At 36.0% G+C, this 24,038-nt stretch overlaps 2 protein-coding genes across 2 annotated transcripts; both read left to right on the forward strand.

The window, feature by feature from the left end:
- Positions 5,985 to 11,804, forward strand: LOC109721251 (protein RBL). Its single transcript, XM_020248743.1, has 5 exons — positions 5,985 to 6,450; positions 6,615 to 6,713; positions 8,992 to 10,088; positions 10,505 to 10,763; positions 11,228 to 11,804. Exons 1-5 carry the CDS (start codon positions 6,432 to 6,434, stop codon positions 11,443 to 11,445), a joined length of 1,692 nt encoding a protein of 563 aa, XP_020104332.1. The 5' UTR covers positions 5,985 to 6,431; the 3' UTR covers positions 11,446 to 11,804.
- On the forward strand, positions 13,546 to 19,503 carry LOC109721250 (aspartic proteinase-like protein 2). Its single transcript, XM_020248742.1, has 12 exons — positions 13,546 to 13,861; positions 13,950 to 14,070; positions 14,886 to 15,313; positions 15,402 to 15,558; positions 16,623 to 16,705; positions 16,803 to 16,899; positions 17,061 to 17,133; positions 17,360 to 17,563; positions 17,825 to 17,949; positions 18,200 to 18,301; positions 18,394 to 18,491; positions 18,766 to 19,503. The coding sequence occupies exons 1-12, from the start codon at positions 13,575 to 13,577 to the stop codon at positions 18,929 to 18,931; spliced, it is 1,941 nt and encodes a 646-aa protein (XP_020104331.1). The 5' UTR covers positions 13,546 to 13,574; the 3' UTR covers positions 18,932 to 19,503.

Consider the following 24,038-nt stretch of genomic DNA (forward strand, 5'->3'; position numbering starts at 1 on the left):
GAGAGAGAGAGAGTCAGGCTACTATATTATTGATAGCACGATGGCCTTTGCACTACTAAGTTGTTTTTAATAATACTGTTTCTAAATCGACTATCGGCTCCGTTAAATTTGATCTATACTATTAAAAGTATTTAGAAATCAAATTTTATATTTTTTTCGATATTATTTGACTAGTGATCAAAATATCTCAAAATTGATAATTTTAATGGGCGATATGATTTGTTTGTGAATTTAACGGTGTAAACAATCAAAATCTGATAAAATTTTTATAGAAAATTCTCTTCACTATTTAAAGTAAGATCAGTATCTCTTATCTTAAATTCAAATCTTTTATCATAATTTGTTATGAAATTTTTATTTTCAGAAGTTTATTTTTACACTATTCGTTTGATAGATAATGATGTCAAAAATTTATGAAATTTAGTTTTCTAATACTTTCAATAGTGTAGATTAAGTTTAACATAGCCGATCGTCGATTTGAAAGTTGCATTATCAAAAACAACTTGATAACATGAAGGCTCGTTTGATAGATAATGATGTCAAAAATTTATGAAATTTAGTTTTCTAATATTTTCAATAGTGTAGATTAAGTTTAACATAGCCGATCGTCGATTTGAAAGTTGCATTATCAAAAACAACTTGATAGCATGAAGGCTCCGTGTTACCGATAATATATCGACGTGACCCTCTCTCTCTCTCTCTCTCTATATATATATATATATACACACACAGACGCCTTTGATTGGATTGTATTAGTTTAGATGAAATGGGTCGGATTGATGAATAGGATTGAATCGGGTCGACATGTTGATAGATTAGATCAATTGGATCGGATAGAGTTTAATGGCTTGATGGATCGGATTGTTTTTAAACTAACACCAAGTAAAACATTTGTTCCCAAAAAGCCGAAGGGCTTAATCAAATCCTTTTCCTCCTAACCTGTAACTTGAGGTTAAAGTAGGCTAAAAATATATTAAGTACTTTTGTAAATATTTATTTTTCATCTTTTTTTTTTTTTGGTAACTTTCAAAAATCTGTGTTTTGTCATCTTAAAATTTTATAATTATTTTTAGCAAATTACAGCATTAATGGAGTGAATGTAATGATCAAATTGCCCTCACTTATTCTATAAGAAAAAGATTAGTATTTTTTTTTTAATTTTCAAGAGCACTTTTTATATAAGTTATAAGAAATTGGCAAAATAGTAATATAATTCTGATAGAGGGGTATTGAATATATCAACTTGAAAATTTGAAAAATAAAATATAGATGTTTAAAAAAGTCAGGAAAAAATAAAAGGGGTGGTATTTACAGTGGATTTTTTTTTTTTTTTTTTTTTTTTTGTATTTTAGCCTTAAAAGAAAGATACGGCAATAATTCTAAATTTTACAATATTTTTTCAAACATTGCGTGTGCCTTCACAATTGTATTGTAACAACATCGATGGATGACTTATATACTGGTGTTCGAAATCCGGGAAGGAATGCACTGGCATCAAGGCTGACTTCGAGAAAGCGTTCGACAACGTGAGATGGTCCTTTCTAAAACAGATACTGCAGTGGCTAGGTTTTAACGATAAATGGTGGGCGTGGATCGAGCAATGCATCTGTAACGCCAAAGTAGTTGTTATAGTAAACGACATCCCGACCCAGTGGTTGAAAACTCGGAAGGGGCTTCGGCAGGGAGACCCCCTTTCCCCGTACCTCTTCTTACTACTAGCTAACTGCTTAGCCAGACTCACTGAAACCGCGAGGAGAAACAATCAGTTACAAGGCATTGGTCCATCCGACGATTGCCAAACGGTGCTTTTACAATACGCCGACGGCACAATCTTTTTCTGTGAACCGAGAAAACGTTTTATGCACAACTTGCTGTTTCTCTGGAACATGTTCGAATGGGCCTCTGGCCTTAGCATCAACAAAGAGAAATCGGAACTGTTCTACTTGGGCCCCAACCCTCGTAAGGCAGCCAGACTTGCGAACATCTTAGGATGTCAAGTCGGACGATTACCATTCCGCTATCTGGGCCTACCACTACACAACAAGCAACTTCGCAAGGAAGACTGGGCTGTGGTCATCAATCGAGTTGAAGCACGAATAGAAGGCTGGAAAGCCAAACTTCTCTCGCTCAGGGGAAGACTCACGCTCGTTAACTCGGTTCTCACCAACCTACCACTATTCTACTTTTTCATCTTTAAGGCGCCAAAGTGGGTGTTAAATCGGATAGAGGGACTCAGAAGAGCTTTCTTCTGGAAAGGGGGCTCCAAAATTACCGGTGGTGCTTGCCTTGTCAACTGGAATTCAGTATGCGAAAGTAAAAGAGACGGTGGTCTTGGAATCTTAGATCTAAAATCTATGAATCTGGCACTTATAACCAAATGGTGGTGGCGCTATTTTAACAACCGTGACCTCCTTTGGTGTAAATTGATTTCATCCCTCTACTACGTTAGACGTAAGCCGCTGCTTGAGGGCAGATCCTTTGCCCCCTATTCACAGTGGTGGAAGAGCGTGCTCTACTGTTGAGANACCTTGCTCTTTGCATGTGAACTAAAACATAGCTAAATACCAAACTGTTGTCCAGATGTGTTTTCCTGTAGAGGAACCTATGAGCTTGGCGACGAAAGAAATATCCGGATGGGGTCCGACATCTGGATTAGAGGAATCCCTCTTCGTACTCTATTCCCGATCAACTTTCAAAACATTAGGAATAAGAAAATCCGGATTTCTCAGCGCTGGAATCAGGGCGGCTGGAGATGGCGCTTTATCTGTCGCGGTTCCACGGCAACCCTTTCTATCGAAAGCCGAAGACAAGTATCGATGCTTAAAGACATGCTCCAAGGCCTCCGCCCTAGTGACAGACCGAACTTGGTGAAATGGCGATGGACCTCCAAGCAACTATTCACAGTTAAATCCCTCTACCAGTTCATCACGGATGTTGGACTTTGTGTCCCGACGAATCAGCACATCTGGAAGCTCAAAATTTCGATTAAAATTAAAATTTTCATTTGGCTACTCCTTAGAAATAGACTACCCACCTCTGACAGACTGCTCACCCGAGGCATGCACGTAGACCAGAACTGTGCTTTTTTGCGCAGTCCTTACGGAAAGCTGCGACCACCTTTTCAACGACTGTGTTTACGTCCGATATCTTCTTCTCAGTATGGGAGGACTAACGGATGCAAACGTAGGCAGCACTCGAGATGCTAAAGCTCTCTGGACTGAAGGTACTGAAATTCCTGTCGCCACGTCGCGAAACCAAAGCTTGATCCTCTTGGCTGCGACTTGGTGGGTAATCTGGACAGATAGAAACAACTCTATTTTCAATGGAAAGCCGCCCACGGTTTCTGGGTCTCTTGAACGCCTCAAAGCTCTGATAAGCACTTGGAGTACATTGCTTTGACGCCCTCACATACCTCCCCTTTTTTTTCTTTTGCAGTTTCTTTTTTCACCTTTTTGCCGCTTACTCGAAGGCCTAAGCTGCCTACAACTTGTATGCCCAGTTCATTAGACTTAATGAATGAAGCAGGTAGCTTGCTACCTATTTCTCAAAAAAAAAAAAAAAACAACATCGATGGATGCAATCATGCAAAGATATTTTATTTAACCCGGGGTAAAATCAAATGTTTAGCCCCTTTTATTTTTTTAATATCTTATAACTTTTACTCAGTAAAAAATAATATAATGAGGTAGAAATAATAAAAAAAACAATTCTATATATCAGTCCATCTTTTTTAAAAATATATTACTTTGTACCATGGGACATTGATTTTGTGGTAATTAAAAATGATTAAATAATGTGAAACAACCGTTACTTTCTACAAGTTTAGGCTACAGAGAATGTTGATTTTAATATTTATATTCAGAACTCTCTTACACATTTCATGCAAAAATTATTTTATAAATTAAGACGTAGACTTAAATTAAATCAGAGAAAATTAAATAAGACAACCTTCATGCTCCAATACTAAGAAAGAATTGGAGAACTCCTACACTACATGATGTGTTGGATATTTCTCACAACATATAAAAGTGATACATATTACAGTGATTCATGTTACCCTAAAAAAATGTCATCAAATAATATATGACTAACAAAACTTTAGACACTGTGACATTTAAAAAAAATGGTCCAATAAATTATTTCTCAAGGAAAAGAGTTTGCCATGATCCAAGCACTTGGCATAATTGGTAATAGAAAAAAAAGTGCATGTAAAAAAAAAAAAAGGTCTAATAATTATCTCTTTTAAGGAAAACAAATTGTCATAACACAAAGGCCAATAGGCCATACATGATTGTTAATTTACTATTATTAATTATTAAATCACCTTTGTAGAGATGTGAGGAAGAAAAAAAAAAAAAAAGGTAAAGTGTGAATTCCAAAACAAAACAAAACAAATAGAAATTAATTGTGTGGCATCACATAAATTGTAAGGATTATGACAATTTAAAAGATGTTTTTTTTTTATATTTTTTATATTCCCAACATTTTTTAGGGCATTTGTAAATTTTTTAGCGTGGCACGAGTGTAATTTATTCTAATAGAAAGGTTAATATGCTTAACCATATTCACGCGTCCTTTCATCTCTCCAGGCGTTACACCTCACGTTTCTAAATTGGCGTTTTTTTATTTTTACTCATCCTTCTGCTACTCGTGAAAACCAGTGTTAAGTCCCGGAAAAGCTCCTCATTTCTACGCTCTAAACATTTTCTTCATTCCTCCCTTTCTTCTTTTGAAGCATCCTCTCTCTATCAATGGGAGTCGGAGGTAAAAAAAATGATGGTGAGTTACTCTAAATCTAAATTCTTTTGACGATCGATTTGTTTCTCTATTTTGTGTTTTCTTTATTATCTTACTATATTTTTAAAATTTCGGAGATTATTGTGCAAATATTTGAGTGTTGTTGATGAAGAATAGAATAATTGTAGGTTCGATTCTAAGTTAATAGAATTTCTTTGCTCAAAGATACAATCATCATCTGAATGCTTTTCCCACAACAGTATTAGGGTTTTTTAGGAACTAACAAATGTTTCAAAAGCTTGATTATGGTTGATCTTTATTATGATTGCTTTTGAAATCTATAAAAATGGTAAACAGGTAATTGTGATAGTACGACTTTTTAGTTGATGCTATCATTGCTTAGAGATGTAATTATATTTTCATTTGTATCTTATTTTACATTAAAAATTTTGGCGATTTCAACACAGGCAATTTTAGTGGTGGTCGTGAAGAATAGCTTACGCAGAGATCTGATTTTTTCCTTGAATGCCAGTGTTTTTTTTTTTTTTTGTGTGTTGTACTAGTTTAATAATATTTCGAGATGATTATAATTAATTGTTTCTAAAATTGTAAAAATGGTAAATGAATAATTTGTAAATTATGACTTTTAGTCAAATCTTAGTAAATCTTGAAAATTTTTTTGATAGGGACGAATCCTAACGTGAGGCTCGTGCATCCACCCGGTCACAAATGGCACGAATCTCAAAATCGTGTAAATGATGAATGAAATAGTCTCACGTTGGGGACTGTTCCCACTAAAGTTTTATTATTATTATTATTATTTTCTGAAGAACAGCACTGAGTGCATTTTCTCAGGCCCAAGGCTGATCCAAAAGAGACCGGTTGGGCCAAATTGGGCCGGCTAATCAAATAAGGAAAGTGGGCCCATGCAAAAATTATTATCTCAATTTTCTTTTTGTTTACATGTAAAAATAGTTTTATAAATTCCATACACGTATATACAACCAAATAATTATATTTATTATGTACCACATTAATTGCAAATTATATTTAACAACCGATAACGACTAATTTTACATGTGGGGAAAATATTTTTCTATAAATTTAATAGCTATAGTTATTTTTTAAGAAAATAAAATTATAATAATATGTAACAATTACTAGCCAAAGCTCTACCGAATTAAAACTATATAGAGCCAAGGGGTAATTTCAAAATTCTCTATAACTGAGGGTGTTCGTAGTATAATTTTTTTCAATTGCCTCAACTGAGTATTAATTCTCCTCCTCCCTCCTGAATCGGAAGGGGAGAGAGAAACAGAGCACTTCGCTCCGAAGGAGCAAAGCGACCGTTGAAGTGGATTTTGTCTCGATCATTATTAGGGTTTGAAATTCGATTTGGGCGTTCGAGAGTCGGAAACAACCCCGAATTAGGGTTTTGTTGTTCGCGTAATAGTTTCGGGGATCAAAGCAAAGCTTCGAAGGGGAATTGGCTCTTGATTTGGGGTTTTGTTAGGGTTTTTGGCTTCCGGTCTCTGCGTCGCGCGATTCAAGAGAAAGCGACTTCGTATGCTCCGTAATCGCTGTTTCGATCTCCTTTTCGAGCTAATGCGGCTCCAATTTCTTGTTTGAGGACGCTTTTTTTCTCCCACCCCCGCTTTCTTCTGGGTTCGGAGAAGTTTCGGGAACTGAATAAGATGAATGCCCCAATAATTGGTAGGTTTTTCTCGCTTTTTGAATGTATTTTGTATCTTTTGAGGTAAAAATTTGGTTTTTCTTGGTGTTCTTTTTTATTAAATATGAAGATTAAAAAGGGATTTAGGGAAATTGAAGGCGTACCGATTTTTTAATTTGTTATCGCATGTTGTTGGTGGGTGAAGACCCGTTGCAGGGGGATTTCCCTGAGGTGATAGAGGAGTATTTGGAGCATGGGAACATGAAATGTATCGCCTTCAATCGCCGAGGAACTCTTCTCGCAGGTATCCCTCTCTTTTTCCCTCTTCATGTATGCTTTCTTATCATCCTGGAACTAATTTGTGGCTCCTGGATTCAGATATGTAGAAAAGGAACAATTTTTGATGCATTAGATAGTGTCCTGCATTAAGTAGACAATGTTGCGTCTGTTACTTAGGTAAAGAAGGTTAATAAAGGTTGATTTGTATGAAGAACAATGACGCAAATCTAAATGTTGGATCTGAATGCTACATTTTTCATCAGTGTCTCTAATATCAAAGCAATATCAGCAAGCACTTCGGATTTTAAAGTGGCTTTGTGTTACAATTATGCAATTTTCTTTGTACTGCAATCACAGTTGATGCTATATTTGAATCGGACCTACAAATAGACGGACTAAAGGTTAACTTTTATTTCTGTTGCTTTATAAAATTGTATTTTGTTCTATCCTAGTTGTGATTAAATATAGTATTATTTAGTTATGTTTGGTGTGACTTAGTTGAACATACTTTGTTCTACATGACCTCCTGAAGGTTTTACTCTAGGATGCATTTATTTACATCTGTGAGACTTTTTATGCTTACTTTTTCACTAGATTCAACAATCATCCCTGTTCTGTTTTCATTTTCTACCTCATGCAACCCATCATTTCTGCTCTTATTACATCGAGTATCATTAATGCACTCTAACTCAAGACATTATATAGGATATTGCAACATATTTCCTTGTTTATGTGCTGACGCTAAGAACCTTGCCATTTTAATTAATGTATCCTGGAGGTTACAGTGACTAGTTAAGTGTAATTTTCATCTAAACTTCTGAACCCTTTATCTATTTAATAGAAGTACCAGCAATGTTCTTATGAGAATAAGGATGAGCAAAGGCAAGAGTCATACATGTCCTGGATTTCGGAAAAAACAAAAAGACTGCCTTGGTTGTTATTTCATTTCTTTTATTTTTTGTTTTCCTCATGTTATTATTTAATTCTATATTCTGAAGTCGCCACATCTACCTATGAAGACCACAACGTAGTGCTGCACCACTGAATTTAAAGAAAAACACCTGCAAGCAGCATCAAATTGCTTTTGACCATTTACAGAAGTGGTTACAGCAGCATGGCTGCATGTAAGACAGTTGGCAGCTCGCCAGAATATGCTGAAGCAGTAACAGTTGTCCATGGTCTGAAAAAAGCTAAGAAGGGCTGATAGTTACCATGCGGAGCTTTCAGCAGAGCAAGAAACACACTTAATAGGAAGTCTGTGGGCTCTCAAGAGGGCTCTAGAGCTGTTGTTTTTGGTTTGTCGGACCCGAGATTCACCATTATCTCTCTGTAAAACTGCAGCAAAGTAGTTTAAGGTTGTTTGGCTGGAGAAGCCGTTGCTTGGGCCTGGTCCATCACGTCAACCATGGACAACCTATCCCATCTCTCTCCCTCCCATCTCAACTTCCATTCAAAACCATCCAAGTAAATTCCACTGAAAGCAATTTTAATTTTCGAAAGAGGGAAAGGATACAGAGAGACAGAGTAAAGACCGTGGATGGAGAAAATAAAGAAAATGAAAGCTGAAATAGGAGGAAATGACCACTGATAATGTGACTGTTTCATCCTTCACAATATATGCATAGATCGTATAGATAGACAGTACAGCACATCGTAAATTGTTCGCATCTCTCTGTCATGTGATATGAATAACATTGTTTAATTACTCTTTCATATGTAGACTCCTTCCAAATTTAAAAAAATTCTCATTTACAGCTGATAATTTAAGCAGTTTGGTGCTAATCTCGTAAACTTGTCTCTTAGTGTCCTACTTTTTGAATATCAAGTCTTGTTCTTCTTTTGCTATTTTCATTCATTTAGTTCTTGTCTGGTAATTTGTGGGAAGTTTCTAATTCAGTCTGTGACAAACAGCCAACACCTCTGTTTATCAGACCCTGACTGAGAGCATTTTGAAATGTGTACCCAGATTTGTTTTCTTTAAAGAAATGATTTCACTACCTAGCCTTACAGTATCTTTGATTTGAGTATCTGTCAGTTGCAGATTAACCTTTGTGACATATTCAGATTCTTGACTAATCTTGTATAATGTCAATGACAGAAACTGTTAAGTTTTCGCAGATCTTTACAGAATTTTCTGAAATCAAACATACTGTATAATCGGGTAATGAAATCAAAATTTTAAAGTTTAGGTAGCTGTTTTCAGATGCATTCATGCACTATTCTCAATTAAAGTTTATATGTTTTTGCCTTCCAATTATAATGACCCTATTGTTGAGAGTAGTTATTTTGTTCATTTGGTCTAGCTGGTTGCGCCGATGGGAGCTGCGTAATTTGGGATTTCGAGACAAAAGGGGTCGCTAAAGAACTCCATGACAAAGACTGTGTCGCACCAATAACAAGTGTATGCTGGTCCAAATATGGCCACCAATTACTTGCCTCTGCCACTGACAAGTCTCTGACCCTGTGGAACGTGCTGAACGGGGAAAAAGTTGCCCGAATAACTCTACAGCAAACCACTCTGCATGCCAGGCTACACCCTGGCTCTTCTACTCCCTCTCTTTGCCTGGCTTGCCCGCTCTCCTCTGCACCCATCCTTGTGGATTTAAACACCGGGAGTTCCACCGTTCTCCCAGTTTCAGTTTCTGATCCCAGCAATGGCGGGCCCGCACCCCACCCGAGAAATAAATTTTCTGATGGTTCTCCACCATTCACCCCAACAGCTGCCACCTTTAACAAGCGTGGAGATCTAATCTATGTTGGGAACTCCAAAGGCGAAATTCTTATAGTCGATTCTAAGAGCATTCAGGTACTTGCGATGGTTCCCATATCAGGTGGCGCAGTGGTTAAGGACATCATCTTCAGTAGGAATGGGCAGTATTTGCTCACAAATTCTAACGACCGAGTGATTAGGGTTTATGAGAACCTCCTCCCCCCAAAAGATGCGGCGAAGGAGCTTGAGGCGTTGAATAACAATAACAATAATAACGACTACAAAGGGGCCATGAAGTTGAAAGTGACTGGGTCAAAATGTCTTCTACTTTTCCGGGAGTTCCAAGATGCTGTGACGAAGATACAGTGGAAAGCACCGTGCTTTAGTGGTGATGGTGAGTGGATTGTTGGTGCTTCGGCTAACAAAGGAGAGCATAAGTTATACATATGGGATCGAGCTGGCCATCTTGTGAAAATTCTAGAAGGTCCTAAGGAAGCCCTGATCGATCTTGCATGGCACCCTGTCCATCCTGTGATTGTGTCAGTTTCCGTGGCAGGATTGGTGTATATATGGGCCAAAGACCATATAGAGAACTGGAGTGCATTCGCCCCCGATTTCAAAGAATTGGAGGAGAATGAAGAATATGTCGAGAGAGAAGATGAGTTCGATTTAAATCCTGACCCAGAACCAGTAAGTAAACAATTCAGAAAATAAAACTTGGTTAATTACCAATATAGTTCCTTAAGTTTGACTTGGGTTTTCAACCTTTGAGTTTCTACAACAGCAAATTTGGTTCACAAAGTTTGTTCCTGAATTCACTTTTCATCCTCGAATTTTGAATTCAAACCCTAGAATTTGACCTTGGTTTAAATTTCGTCCTCAGAGTTTCAAATTTGAACAAAGATAAGTATAATTATGGTACTGATGTGACATTATCTTGGTTATTAGACTCTGCGTATTTAATTCTTACCGGGTGAAGTTCAAGGAGTACAAGACAAAATCAAAATCTGTGCCACGAATCGAATTTGTAAACCCAACAACATGTTGTTATTGGATCCATAAACATGTTTTGATTGCATTGGCAATGCTTCTTTTTTTTTTTCCAGGTGAAAGAGTTGGATATCGATCAAGATGAGGAAGTTGATATTCTAGCGGTGGAGAAGGATACAGCTTTTAGTGATTCAGATGCCTCACAAGAAGAACTAATTTTCTTGCCTGCAATTCCTTCGCCGGATGAACCGGAACAACAAGATAAGTGTATTGGGAGCTCATCTAAATTGGAGGACAGCAACCACTCTGATTCACCCTTTTCAGTGGATGCCGTGCAGAACCCAGCAATGCCTACTGCTTCTAGTCCACTTGAAGGTAAAAAGATTGTAATTTGGAAGCTATTCGACTCTGCATGATATCATCTATGGTAAATTAGTTTCATCCTCAAAGTTTGATTATACAGGATTCCAACTAAAACAATTTAGGTGAAGAAATTCCTTTCATCTGACAATTATGTCCTTCAGTTAGTCTACCATCTGGAAAAAAAAAAACTCTTTGGTAATATCAGTAATGTTTGTTGACAAGGTGGATTTTTTAGGTGCAGTGAACTCTAATGATGATGATTACATGACATCCTTTTTCAGTCGATACAATTAGCATAATTGGTACACAGGACAAATTACATGACTTAATTTTGAGCACTGAAACTTTGGGGCTTAACTCATTCTAGAGTCAAACTTGAGGGCTTAAAAATATGTGAAGTGGGTTTGCAATCTCATCTTCTTTCTTGTAACTCGGACGGGTTCTGAACTGGTTATTGGTTTGGCTTTCATCGGCAGTTGTAGATAATTCTGCTGCAGAAGAGGCAGCTGCTGCGACAAACATGAAGCGGAAGAGGAAGCCATCAGTAAAGGGACTGGAGCTGCAGGCTGAGAAGGGTCGGAAGCCCATAGCTACAAAGGCGAAGCCCTCAGGGAAGTCGTCGAAAGCCAAGAACAAGAACGGAGATGGGTCTGCTCTCGAGATTGAGGATGACGTGACTGATGACAACCTGTAGAGTTTGGGTGCAATATACCTGCAAATTCATGTGCGACAAATTCCTGCACACGGATTGAGCATGCAGCTCATCAGTGTCAGGATGCATCCCAAACATCTGATATGGACTGTTGGGATGCATCCTGTCATTAATGAGCGGTGGGATAATCCAATTTGCAGGATTTTTCTGTACATGGGAGTGCACCGATGAGTACCCGTAAACTTTATTAACTTATTCTGGATATTATGTTATGTAGTTTCTTCTTTCTGTACATGAACTTCGGCAGTATGTTAGAGGTTTGGACAATTTTGGCCCCCCTCGAGCTTTTCGGACATGTGTGAGTGAGTCTGATTTAAGTACTAGCATTTTTAACATCAAAATCCCCTAAACTGCTTCCAGCTATAGATAGTCGCAGAAGCTATAAGCTTAAGCTTTTGATTCAGAAGCCTCGAAAGCTTATTTCAGTTTCGCACAATTTATGCGACTCTTAATTTCCCAAATACAGTAATGCAGAATTTTGGGAAGTTAGATGAAATAACCATGAGAAAGCTAGCAAGTGACTGATTTTTCTCATGGCTAAGAAGCAATGGTTATTACTGTTTCTAAAGTTCGAATTTTAATAATTTTATTTCCAAGTTTGAACCAGATCTCAGCTTCGCCTTAGCAGTTCCTATTTACAAAGCAAAAATTGACAGTGTTGCTTTTTTTTTTTTTTTTTACTTTTTTGAAGTTAAAAAAACCAGCAGTAGTTACTTGGCATGTGGAACAAACTTTGTGGACTAAACTGCTTGAATTCAAATTATAAGACAAAATTGAAATTGGGTGTGAATTCCAGAGAGATTAAATTGCATTTTTTTTTTTATGGTACAGTGAAATTTGTAAATTGTAAGTAATCAATTTAGGAAAGAGAAAAAAAAAATTTGCAATTGGAAATGAATGCCTCGTGTACTTCCAAAAATGCAGAGTTTTGTCTCTTATTTGCTGAAAATATTATTATTAACATCAAAACCGAGAAATAGAATAACATGGGGACGTTTACAAGGATAAATAATTAAGCGAAGGGGGGTAACTCTTTTTTGAATTTTGTCCTTCTATTTTGAATTCTCTTCAATCTACAGAAGATATAAAATAGGATCTGTTCAATAAAAGAGGGGAAAAAAAAGGCTTTTATTTATATACTTTTCATTACTACTTAAAATTTCTAAATATACTCTTCTATTTCCAGAATATTCTTTCGAATTCCAAATTGCATTAATAAACCTTGAGATTAGAAGTATTTGAATTTTGAAGGAATATTTGAAAATCAACAAAGGCATTTTGGTCCGCCTATAATGTATTAGATAATTTTAGAGTTTTGATAAATATATTAGATATTATTTTTTTTAAAAAAGAGTAATATGTTGCGGAAACCCCTCAACTATGGGGCTTTTCCAGCTAGTCCCCTCAATTTCAATTCGTTTTACAAACATCCCTAAACTTTTAACTTTTTAATAATTTTATTCATTAAAAATAGTTAGAATTATTAATAAATATCAGGTAAATTATAGAAAACTCTCTAATAAATATCTGCTCTTTCACTCACTCCCCTTCCCAACTTTCAAAAGCTTATATTTTATTCCACCAATATTTCAAGTTGTTGCATTTGACCGCCCCTGTTAGGATTTTTTCATTATTCCGGCCATTATTTATAATTTATACCGAAAACATCTTTCAAAATAATAAAAATATATTAAAAAAATATTTTTTTATAGAAAAAGTGAAGATAATTTGGTCATTCCGTCATTTCTATTAATACCATACCCTCTAAAAATATTTTTTAAATTTTTCAAAGGCAAAATATAGGTCAAGGAGGAAAAGTGAGAATGTGATTACTTACAGAAAAATTTTTCAGTAATTTAGTCTTTAATTTTTTTTTATAAAAATAAGCATAAATAAAATTATTAATGAATTTGAAAGTACTTCACGTACATTTCAAACGTGGCATTATGTAATTGGTGGTCTTCGGTGTGGAGAGTCCACTCAACTTGTTTCGGTCTCGGACCATCCATCCAATGTGGTCTCATCGGGCCCCACACACAAAAGCCCGAATCCTCCTCCTCCGTGTTCGTCGTCAACGTCCCCCCTCGCGTTTACCCCCCGACGATCCCTTCATGGCGGAGTATGAGGATCGCGCCACCGCTTCCTCCCTCCTCCTCCTCCTCCTCCTCTTCTTCTTCCGCTGCGGCGTCGTCGTCGGATCCACCGAGGTCATCGTCGCCGGAGGCGGCGGCGGAGGAGGAGGAGGAGCAGAAGCGCCGCTGGTTCTCCCGCTCGTCCTCCGCGCGGCCAACTCCTCCGCCTCCGCCGATGATCTCCTCCGGCGCCGCCGCCTCCGGAGGGAGGACTCGTACCTTCCGAACGCTCACATGAGGCTCTACGACAATCTCCTCACCAACGGGTGCGCCTCTCTCTCTGTCCCTCTCTCTCGATCGATCGATCGCATCTCTTATTTGGGTGTTAATTGCATGGATGAATTGTTCCTTCAGGTATTACACCACTCGGCTTTACATCGGGACGCCGCCTCAAGAATTTGCCCTAATTGTGGATTCGGGAAGCACGGTAACCTACGTTCCGTGCTCCTCCTGTGAGCAATGCGGGAACCATCAGGTGAGCTGCTATTTTTATTCTTAGAAGAAATATTAATTTGTTGTTTTGTTTAAATGAGCTACTTGGTTGTGTAATAATAGATTCTGATGTATCCAATGTATTCCAAAACAAATCGCCGTCCACGGTATTTCTATTCCAGGGATATATGGTGATACGGATTTCACTGAATTAGCAATTCAATGGAAGTTGCTTGTGGAAAAGGATAGAAATTAGAATGATATGCAAAAAATCATCTAGGACTCGATAAAACTTTAAGCATCAAGTTACATTATTATGATAAGGTTTTAAGGTCCTCTAAGTGGTGTGGTCACATCCAATTTTGTGGTCCTGTTGGGCTGCAAAAACCTTTGACAGTTCAGTGAGAGTGTCCTGTGTAATATTGACACCATGATTTGCTCAGTTTTTGGCCACCTTTCAACACTTTCAAGTTGCTTAATAACTGGAATTATACTTGAAAGCTGTACTTAGAAAATTTTGCTTCTTCAAATCTGAGTTCAATTGAACAATCAGATAGTACCAACTCCACATCTTATAAGTAAAGAGTAGGTATGTGAAGTGAGATAAATGAATTGCATTCCCTCTTCATTCTCTTCTAATATGAGAAGTTGAGTTTAACTGCATGGCCCGCTATTTTCTACTTGTGTCATTTAAAGGAAAAAATAATGATTATCTCATGTTATTTTACTGCGACATGTTTTCTTCTTTTTCTGACTCCTTGTCTGATTATTATTATTATTTTAATTCAACAAGTTATGATGTATTTTATGTACTTTTACATGCCTTCTCTCTTATTGCAAAGTATTGTTGATAACTAGGACCCAAGGTTCAAACCAGATTTGTCTAGCACGTACGAACCGGTGAAGTGCAACATTGATTGTACTTGTGACAATGACAAGAAACAATGTGTTTATGAGAGGCAGTATGCTGAAATGAGCTCTAGCAGTGGGGTGCTTGGTGAGGATATTATATCATTTGGCACAGAAAGTGCACTTAAGCCACAACGCGCTGTATTTGGCTGTGAAAATTCTGAAACTGGTGATTTATATAGTCAGCATGCTGATGGCATTATGGGGTTGGGCCGAGGCCAGCTTAGCATCATGGATCAACTTGTTGATAAGGGTGTAATAAGTGATTCATTCTCTTTATGTTACGGTGGAATGGATTTTGGTGGGGGTGCAATGGTTCTAGGTGGAATCTCTTCTCCTCGTAACATGGTTTTTTCCAATTCTGATCCAGTCCGCAGGTATGATACAGGAAACCTTATACAATATTTTTTTAGGGGCAGGCTTAATTCATTTCCCAGCTTTACTCTTGTTATATTGTGGCAACAGCCCATACTACAACATTGACCTGAAGGAAATACATGTTGCTGGAAAGGCACTGCGGTTGGATCCGAAGATCTTCGATAGAAGACACGGAACTGTCTTGGATAGTGGAACCACGTATGTCTATCTACCAGCACAAGCTTTTGTGGCTTTTAGAGATACTGTAAGACAAAGTTTCATCCATTTATGCTATGTTAATTTCATCTTTTAAATGTTTTGAAATGGCATGTAGTTGATTATTTCAATGTTCTGATGCTTTTAAAACTTGGCCAACTATTCTCCAAATTTTGGAAATTTGTAAACGTCATTATCATTATTGCAAGGGTTCTTGAAACCTGCAAAACAGGGAATCATTTCAAAGGCTTGAAGTTTGGCCTTTGATGTGACTATTAAATTACATTTCAAATATTCATGGCATTCTTTAATGATAGGTTTTACCTACAAAATGCTTTAGTCCAATAATTTTACTAGGTTCCATTCTTTTAGTGCAGTGTAAGAATGCATACAACACGTTCTTGAATGCATTAAGTTATTCATTTGCAAATCAGCAGTTGTTTGCATGTAAATAGATATGCATGTTTTATAAAGTGCTACAAGGGTTGGCCTTCTGTGTGCTTTACGAGGTTGAATCATGTGAGAATCTTTACTTCAGTCTCCTCTGTTTTCTGTGACATGAATTTTTTCACATGAATATTTCTTCCCTCTAACGGCATCATACATGTTATCTTCATGATGAATATATACTATGTTCTTGCCAAAAACAAATTAATTGCAATGTATACACCTGAAAGTTTATATGGTCGGCACTTTTACCAATGTTTATTTCTGGTTTCTGCTGCGGCTTTTTTGATGGCCTAGATCTTAGTATCTTACACCTATGCCACCATGTGCCAACTGAAAGCTTACTGGAATCTTCCCCTTCTATTATAATTCATTTGTGATTTTGGAGACAGTTACATGACATGCCTTTTCTTTCTGGTATTCTCTTTCTTGTCATGTTTGACTGCTTTTGTTGTTATTGATGTTTGTCATTATGGGACTCTCTCTCTCTCTCTCTCTCTCTCTCTCTCTCTCTCTCTCTCTCTCTTATTTCTGTGTGATGAGGAAGTACTTCTGTCAATGTTATCTGCTCACCTTATAGTTTCCCTTTCAAGATGAATTTGATACCCTGGAGTATTTGCTTGTGAGATTAGCTAATTAATGTACTAATACTTTGATTATTTACAGATAATGAGCAAGCTACATTCACTGAAGCAAATACGTGGACCAGATCCAAATTACAAAGATATCTGCTTTGCTGGTGCTGGAAGGTAACGTGTTTTATTGTGATACAGAAATGTTGAAGTTTCAAATGTACTTCTTGGTCCACTATTTCTTGATTCATAATCATGAATTCAATTGCTTCAGAGATGTGTCCGATCTGTCAAAGACCTTTCCGACTGTTGATATGGTTTTTGGGAATGGACAGAAGTTGTCCCTTTCGCCTGAAAACTATTTATTCCGGGTAACATATATTTGTTTCTGTGATAATCAACATATAGTACAAAAAGTTCCTGCAAATTGGCTTGTTTCATTGCTATCTCATGGTATGGTTTTCCTGTTCTATTTTCGATTGGCTATCAACTTACCTTCTTTTCTTTGTTTTTTATGTTGTTTGAAATGAAGCATTCAAAGGTTGAAGGTGCCTATTGTCTGGGATTCTTTCAAAATGGAAAAGATCCAACAACACTTTTAGGGGGTATGCTTATCTCTTTTAGGAACTCATTAAATATGACTTATTATGTTTGCTTACGTTAGCCCTGCCATGCATTTGCTTTGTCAGTGATATTCATAATGTCAGCTAACGACTACCCATGCTACATCCATATCAAGAACTTTCTCTCAGTTCTATATCAGTTTTATAAGTTGTTGGATGTTTCATGCTTAAATGCGACAACTATTTGTACTGAATTTTCAATTGATAGGAATTATTGTCCGCAACACTCTTGTAACTTACGATCGCCAGCATGAAAGGATTGGGTTTTGGAAAACAAATTGTTCAGAGTTGTGGGAGAGACTGCAAACGAGTAAAGCCCCTTCACCAGCACCTTCATCTTCCTCTTATACAACTTCAACCATAGATTTATCGCCAGCTTTCTCTCCTAGTGGAGTAGACTCTGTTCTGCCAGGTTTATGATCTGCCTTCTTGCACAACCTCTTTATGTCAGTTTTTTTTGAAACTTAGTATAAGTTGCTTTATAGCCTTAGCTCAGCATCATACATGATTTATTTTTGCTCAAAAAACTTGTATTCTATTTTTGAATATTCAATTTACCTCTCAGTTTTTCAGGATTGGACTGTGTTTATCCTTTCCTTTTGATTTATGAAGAATAATATGTCTACGAAGCATGCATCAACAACAGGGCTCTTTTCATCTTATCTCTTTGCAGGTCAATACCTAGTTGGGCTCATCACCTTCGATATGTCCATAAATGCTACATACTTCGACCTGGTTAGCCACAGTGCAGAATTAGCTGAGCTTATAGCCCATGAGCTGGAAGTTGATTCACATCAGGTAAAGTAGAAATTGTGCAATTAAATAGTATATCAAGAATATGCCATACTTTACATCCTTGCTCATGATAAGGGCCATGCCCTTACACGTATCTGTCAGTGGTAGGAATAGATTGTTGATTTTACCAAACTTCCAAGATTTTCTTTGTCGACATGCGTTGTTTATTTCTCATAATTGTGCCTTGCAAACTGATGTGGAACTCTTTGTACTTTTCTGCATTGGCTTAAGGCAGTAAATTAACTATTTACAGGTTCATATGATGAATATTACAAGTGAAGGAAACCGTACCCTGATAAGATGGGCTATTTTTCCTGATGGATCAGCTAAATTCATTTCTAACACAACAGCATTGGTAATACTATATCTCGCACCTTTATTGGAAGCTACCTCTAGTGTCTTTGATTTATGGAGCACAAGAATTACGAGAAGTGTGATTTTACGCAGGGCATTATTTCTCGGTTGACTGAACACCGTGTTCGCCTCCCCGAAAATTTCGGCACTTATCAGGTTGTTGAGTGGAATGTTGAGCCTCCATCAACAAGGTATTAAAATCTCAGTTACAGTTTTTGATTCGTATCAGTTTTCTCGTGTCATTCGTGTTGGAAAGTTTAGCATCCTCTTTGGAAACAGTTGCAACCGAGAACATGTCATTACTGGTTCAATTATTCAATAAGACAAATATAAATAAAGGGAAATGAAGTTTGTTAACTAAAACTTTGGCGACAAAATCAGGTAATATCTTCCTTATATGTCGTGACGGACTAAAAGTGTATGATAATTTATCTTGTTATTGATTTGTGATTAATCATTTTGTAGGACATGGTGGGAACAACATTTAGTAGGTGTGATAATTGGGGTTTCAATGGTTGCTATGCTTTCGGCTCTCTCAGTGTGGCTCCTCTGGAGAAACAAAATTAAAGGACCAGGTTCATACAGGCCGGTGAACGCTGTTGTTCCAGAACAAGAGCTTCAACCATTATAGTACAATGGCTTGGGAATCCAAGTATACAGCAATCAGATGATTCCTGCCGTAACAACTGATGTATGATATATCAAATTGAATAGTTTCTGGCTGGGCTAGCCTTTGCTTTCTGCCTTATACAAAGCTTACAGAAGAGAAAGGGGACCGACTGCAATTTGCCTCAATTCAAAAGGTCCGTGTGCATATGCCGCAAAGTACCAATCTAGCAGCCATTAACAATGTTGGTTTAGATTCGGAAGTAGTGCAGGTGATAATGTAACACATTCACAGGATGAGCGAACACTTCAATAGAAACAAGCTTATAAACGGCTCATCGAACCTTTTCACCAACAGAATATAATTTTTGGTCCTCTCTAGATGCTATTTAGAAGTTATCTAAATTTTCAAGAAACTTAATGAGGTATGAACTGCTGCCGCTCTCCAGAATGTACGGTTTTCTATTTTCTTTTGTATCTCTTTTTCGTGAATACCAACTCTCTATAGTCCGTGCCCCCCAAAAGAAAATTGTGGGCTGTTTTATTATTTGGTAACTTCTGCAATCCTTTTAGATGCATTTATATCATCTTCCGTAATTTTAGAGGTTATTATTGCTTTGTTTGTTAATCTTCAGGACTCCTTTCTTGAGAGACCTCCAAGCTAACGATTCTGTCACTGTCACAATGCAGAAACCAGATTTACGTCATTTGGAGCTTTCATGTACTAATTTTATAATTTTTCAATGCTATCTATCTAATGATGGAATTGTGTCTAAATTGACGTATAACAGCTGAACTATCTAGATCGAGATCAACACTCTTTTTACGCTTTTGAGGAAAGGATTCTGATGAACCCGCTTGATCTTAAATTGAAGAATTCTGTCATTTGACTAGTTGTTTTATGAAACTCGTTGCGCGGTAAAATAATTCACAGAAAATTATAAGATTCTGATTGTTAGAGAGTTGAAAAAGTATCTCAAGGAACTCACCTGTGCACATAGAAATGAAATCATTATCTTGTTTCCTCAGAAATATTAGCTGTGGACCTCTCTTGTTTAGAGTTTAGACCCTCTGAACAATTCGTGCCGCATGCGTTTGGTACTGTGCACTAATAAAAGCCTAAAACCTGAGTACACAATTGTCAACCGGGTTAGGTTATCCAGCATTCCAGCGGCTTACAATCCATACAATTATTAATTTGGCAGCGTTTGGTTAGGAGATAGGAATAGGAATAGGCCATTATCCCTCCTTTATACTCAAACGTTAATTTTTTAATCGAGAATAGTAGTTCTCGGTTATCTCCACCAACACCTCCATTTTCTATATAAAACTACCTAAAATTGTTCTTATTCCCGAAAACAATCCAATTTTCATCCAAACACTATTTTTTTTATCCCCATACTTGTACCTATTCCTGTAATAGCTAGTTCTTGTTTATACCCGAATCAAACGATACCTTATTACAAATCCAGCCTTGAAACCTCGTGTTTGTTATATCTCAGGTGATGCCCAACATATATAAAAAAGGGAAAAATAAAAAAAAAAAGTAAAAATGTGTAGAGACTCCCTCACCTATATCCCATTCTAAAATAGTCCCTCTACCTTTGTGTATTTATTTATTTATTTTTTTTCAATTGAGATCCAGTCGACTCTAATTTTTCGAAACTAAGGCTCTGTTTAGTGTTGAGGCTTATTTGACACTATTAGATATACGAAAATAAATATAGTATTTTTTATCATACTTTGTTACCGCACGTAACGTAATTTTTCTGCAATCTTAAATGAAACCTAAGTGATTTTGGTCAAATTAAGTGATTTTACAAACTAGGTCAACTAATGGATAATAACTAGTAAAATCATTAAATCTTGTAAAATTTTTAACTTAATTAAGTACTAAAAATAAATTAAAAAAGAATTAGAAGTTGAGAGGATCAAAATCAAAAGCATAAAAGTTGAGGGAGCTATTTACGAAAGCGCTGTAGCTGAGGTTGTTGATGATGTGGCATTTAATAAGATATAAATAAGGGTTATTAATCAATAATAAATGTGCAAAATATTAATTATAGAGGCTGCATAGAGATTCTCTTGAGTGATTAATTAACTTGTCCAGCATGGGAATTGCAATAATTTTATCAAAGGATTAAGAAAATGATACTACAAAATATGGGATTGCAATCTCATGCTGGAATAGAAAAATTAGGGGAGAATCTCTTGTTGGATTAGTTTTGTTTTTTCGTTCCCCAACCAAAAATTGGATCCCAACCTTGGAATACTTTAATAAATTATTTGATATGTTGATATTACATCCAATCATAATGTTTGTGGTTAAATAATTAATGTTTAGATGTAATAATGACATCAACAACATTATAGCCTTATTGGGTACCTTCTAGAGTACATGTAGCAGCATTCATTTTACCTGAAGTAGCATATTGTGTGTTGTTCCTAAATTTAAAGAAATGAATTTAGTCAAAAATATAAATTACTTTACCAGATTTTGAGCCTGAAACTTCAGATATCAAACATCAAGTGTTTCGTCATTGTGCTTTTTTTCATTACCATCCCGTTGGCACCTTTTTTTTTTGCAGAAACATGAGACCTATCTGAAGAGAAAAGTAAAACCGGATCTGAATCCGAGCGAATTCCTTTTTTCGATATTTAGAAATAAAAAATTTGAATTCTTTATATCCTCAAGATCACACAATTACTGTAAAAAACAATAACGAAGAAATAGAAAATTTTTACAAGAGAGAGAAAAAAATAAATAAGAGTTCATTCACCTCAAATCTAGCAAAATTTTATAAATTTTTGGATCTTCCTTCACATATTTCTTGCTTTTGAACTTACCCAAAAAGATTTGAAGTAGGTAAATCGTAAATATGATAAAATCGCAAGAAAGGCATTTTATAGTCGAAACTATGTAGTCATTCTCTCGGAAAATGTCATTTTATCTTTCTAGATAAAATATTCTAGCCTAGTAAATTGTTTTTCCTAGTAGGTAAAGTGTGTTATCCTAGTAAATTATTATTACTAAGAATATTTTTGTTCTTGTTGTCAAAATATGTTATCCTAGAATAAATTATTTGTTATAAAAATATTTATAGCATGATTGTAAGTAAGGAATTTAATTTTTGCTCCTTTAAAACTCTTGATATCTATGATTATGTTAGATGGTATACTTGGTCTACGAGACAATTTTTCGTACTCTCAAAAAAATTATTTAAAAGCTAAATATAATAATCCCATTTAGGATATAAATTAAAAAAATATACAGAATAAGATATTCTTACATCCAAATACTGTTTTCAAAGAGATAAAATAAGAACCGAAAAAAATGATCATCGGCTCTATTTGGATGTCAGAATAAGCTGAGGGTATTTTATTCGGTACGAGAGTTTTTAATATATATAATTGAAAGTTAAAGATACTTTGCAGAATAAAATAAATTATTTTATCGATAAAATATACAATCATATCAAATTATGTATATCAAAATAAATAATTATTGAATAACTTAGCATTTATTTTGGTACCAAAGTTATGAGATTATTCCAAATTTCTTCTCATAGTTGTACATAAATCGACCTTTCAACTTCGGTGGGATTAGATCCATCAGTGGAGATTGACCGTTAAATTCGAATTGGACGGCCCTGATAGAGTAGCCCGAGTTAATTATCACCTTAAACATACTCGTTTGCTTCCGCTATCACCGTAGCAAGATTCTTACGACTGTTTCGAAAAACTGAAAAATTGCACTAAAGTTCCTAAACTCTCAAATAAATTTTATGTTATTTTTAAATTTTTTAAATTCAATACTTAGTTTTCAAAAAAATTTTAAAAAAAATCCTATTTAATCTATTGGCTCTCTGTTTAGATAAGCGTTTTAAAAGTTCTAGGAGCAAAGTGCAATTGATAAAATGTTAGGGACCAGAAGTGCAGTTTACCTATTTGAAAACTGAAATTTATTAATAATAACATCAATATAACCTCATCATTATCATCATTAATCCTTGGTTCCACACTAATTATATTTTGTAATTGAAAAAGAAAAAAAAAAAAAACTGCTATGATAGCGTGTGTAGAACAATTGAGTAATTTAGAAGTTTAAATGATTTCTTTTTTGAGAAGTAGCTGGTACAGTACAAAATATAATCAATAATTGCAACCAATAAATATCAAAACTGAAGGTGTTTTCTTGACGGGGCACGAGGGACGACCGAACAAGCAAGATTTAAAGCCTACGAATATTTTTAAAAGTGAAGGTGTTTTCTTGACTTGTTCTTAAGAGAAGACTTTTTAGAGCAGATAATTTTGTAAAAAGAGGATGGTCTGGCAACACATCTTATGTGTTGTGTGGGGCTGATGTTGAAACTGTGGACCATCTATTTTTACGGTGTGTTTTTACTCGTATTTTTTTTGGTGATGTCGGTGGAGGATGCCCTTTGTAGGGATCCGGATGACGACGTGGTCTTTGTTTGGGTTAGATGGATGGCGGGGAATAGATCGCGACCATATCTTAATAGTTTGAGTCGTTTAGTAGCTTGATGGTGGGTTACCTGAAAGGCCGGAAATGGCACGATTTTTCGCAACGCCCTACTGAACCGCGTGTTGTTAGTCTCCAAGATCAAACTATTGACAAACTCTTGGAAACAAGCCTTCTCGACTAACCGAGTCTAATGTTTTTTTTCTTTTCTTTTCTTTTCTTTTTTTTTCATGCCGTCTCGCGTCTCTTTCGAGGCCTTCAATGTCTCATCCTTGTTGCTTAATTCATATTTACATTGAATGAAGCGAGTATCGTACTATCTATTTCTTAAAAAAAAAAAAAGCAAAACTAGTCATATATAATTAACCTTTTAAAATTTTATTCAAACTAATATTCGGAAACTAGTTTGCAGTATTCTAATTTTGGATTCTCAGCGAATTCTCGAAACTCAGAATGTAAATATTTTGTAGTAGGGTAGTTCGGTGTTACACTGGGAACTGGTATTAGCAAAATATATTTTTAATAAAAGTATATTGAATTTATTGAATGTAAGCAGATTTAGTTGATAAATAATAATTAGAATTTAATTAATAAATTTATATATATGTGGAAATAAAAATACGATGGGTAACATACACGTTGTCCATAT

The sequence above is a fragment of the Ananas comosus genome, linkage group 15, assembly GCF_001540865.1.
Source record: "Ananas comosus cultivar F153 linkage group 15, ASM154086v1, whole genome shotgun sequence".
NCBI classification, from domain to species: Eukaryota; Viridiplantae; Streptophyta; class Magnoliopsida; order Poales; family Bromeliaceae; genus Ananas; species Ananas comosus.

Coding starts and splice junctions, on each gene's coding strand:
- LOC109721251 (XM_020248743.1), top strand. Junction 10,089..10,504: donor TAAATCCTGACCCAGAACCA/GTAAGTAAACAA, acceptor TTTTTTTTCCAG/GTGAAAGAGTTGGATATCGA. Junction 10,764..11,227: donor TGCTTCTAGTCCACTTGAAG/GTAAAAAGATTG, acceptor TTTCATCGGCAG/TTGTAGATAATTCTGCTGCA.
- LOC109721250 (XM_020248742.1), top strand. CDS start 13,575: ATGGCGGAGTATGAGGATCGCGCCACCGCTTCCTCCCTCCTCCTCCTC. Junction 16,706..16,802: donor TGCTTTGCTGGTGCTGGAAG/GTAACGTGTTTT, acceptor CAATTGCTTCAG/AGATGTGTCCGATCTGTCAA. Junction 17,134..17,359: donor TCCAACAACACTTTTAGGGG/GTATGCTTATCT, acceptor TTCAATTGATAG/GAATTATTGTCCGCAACACT.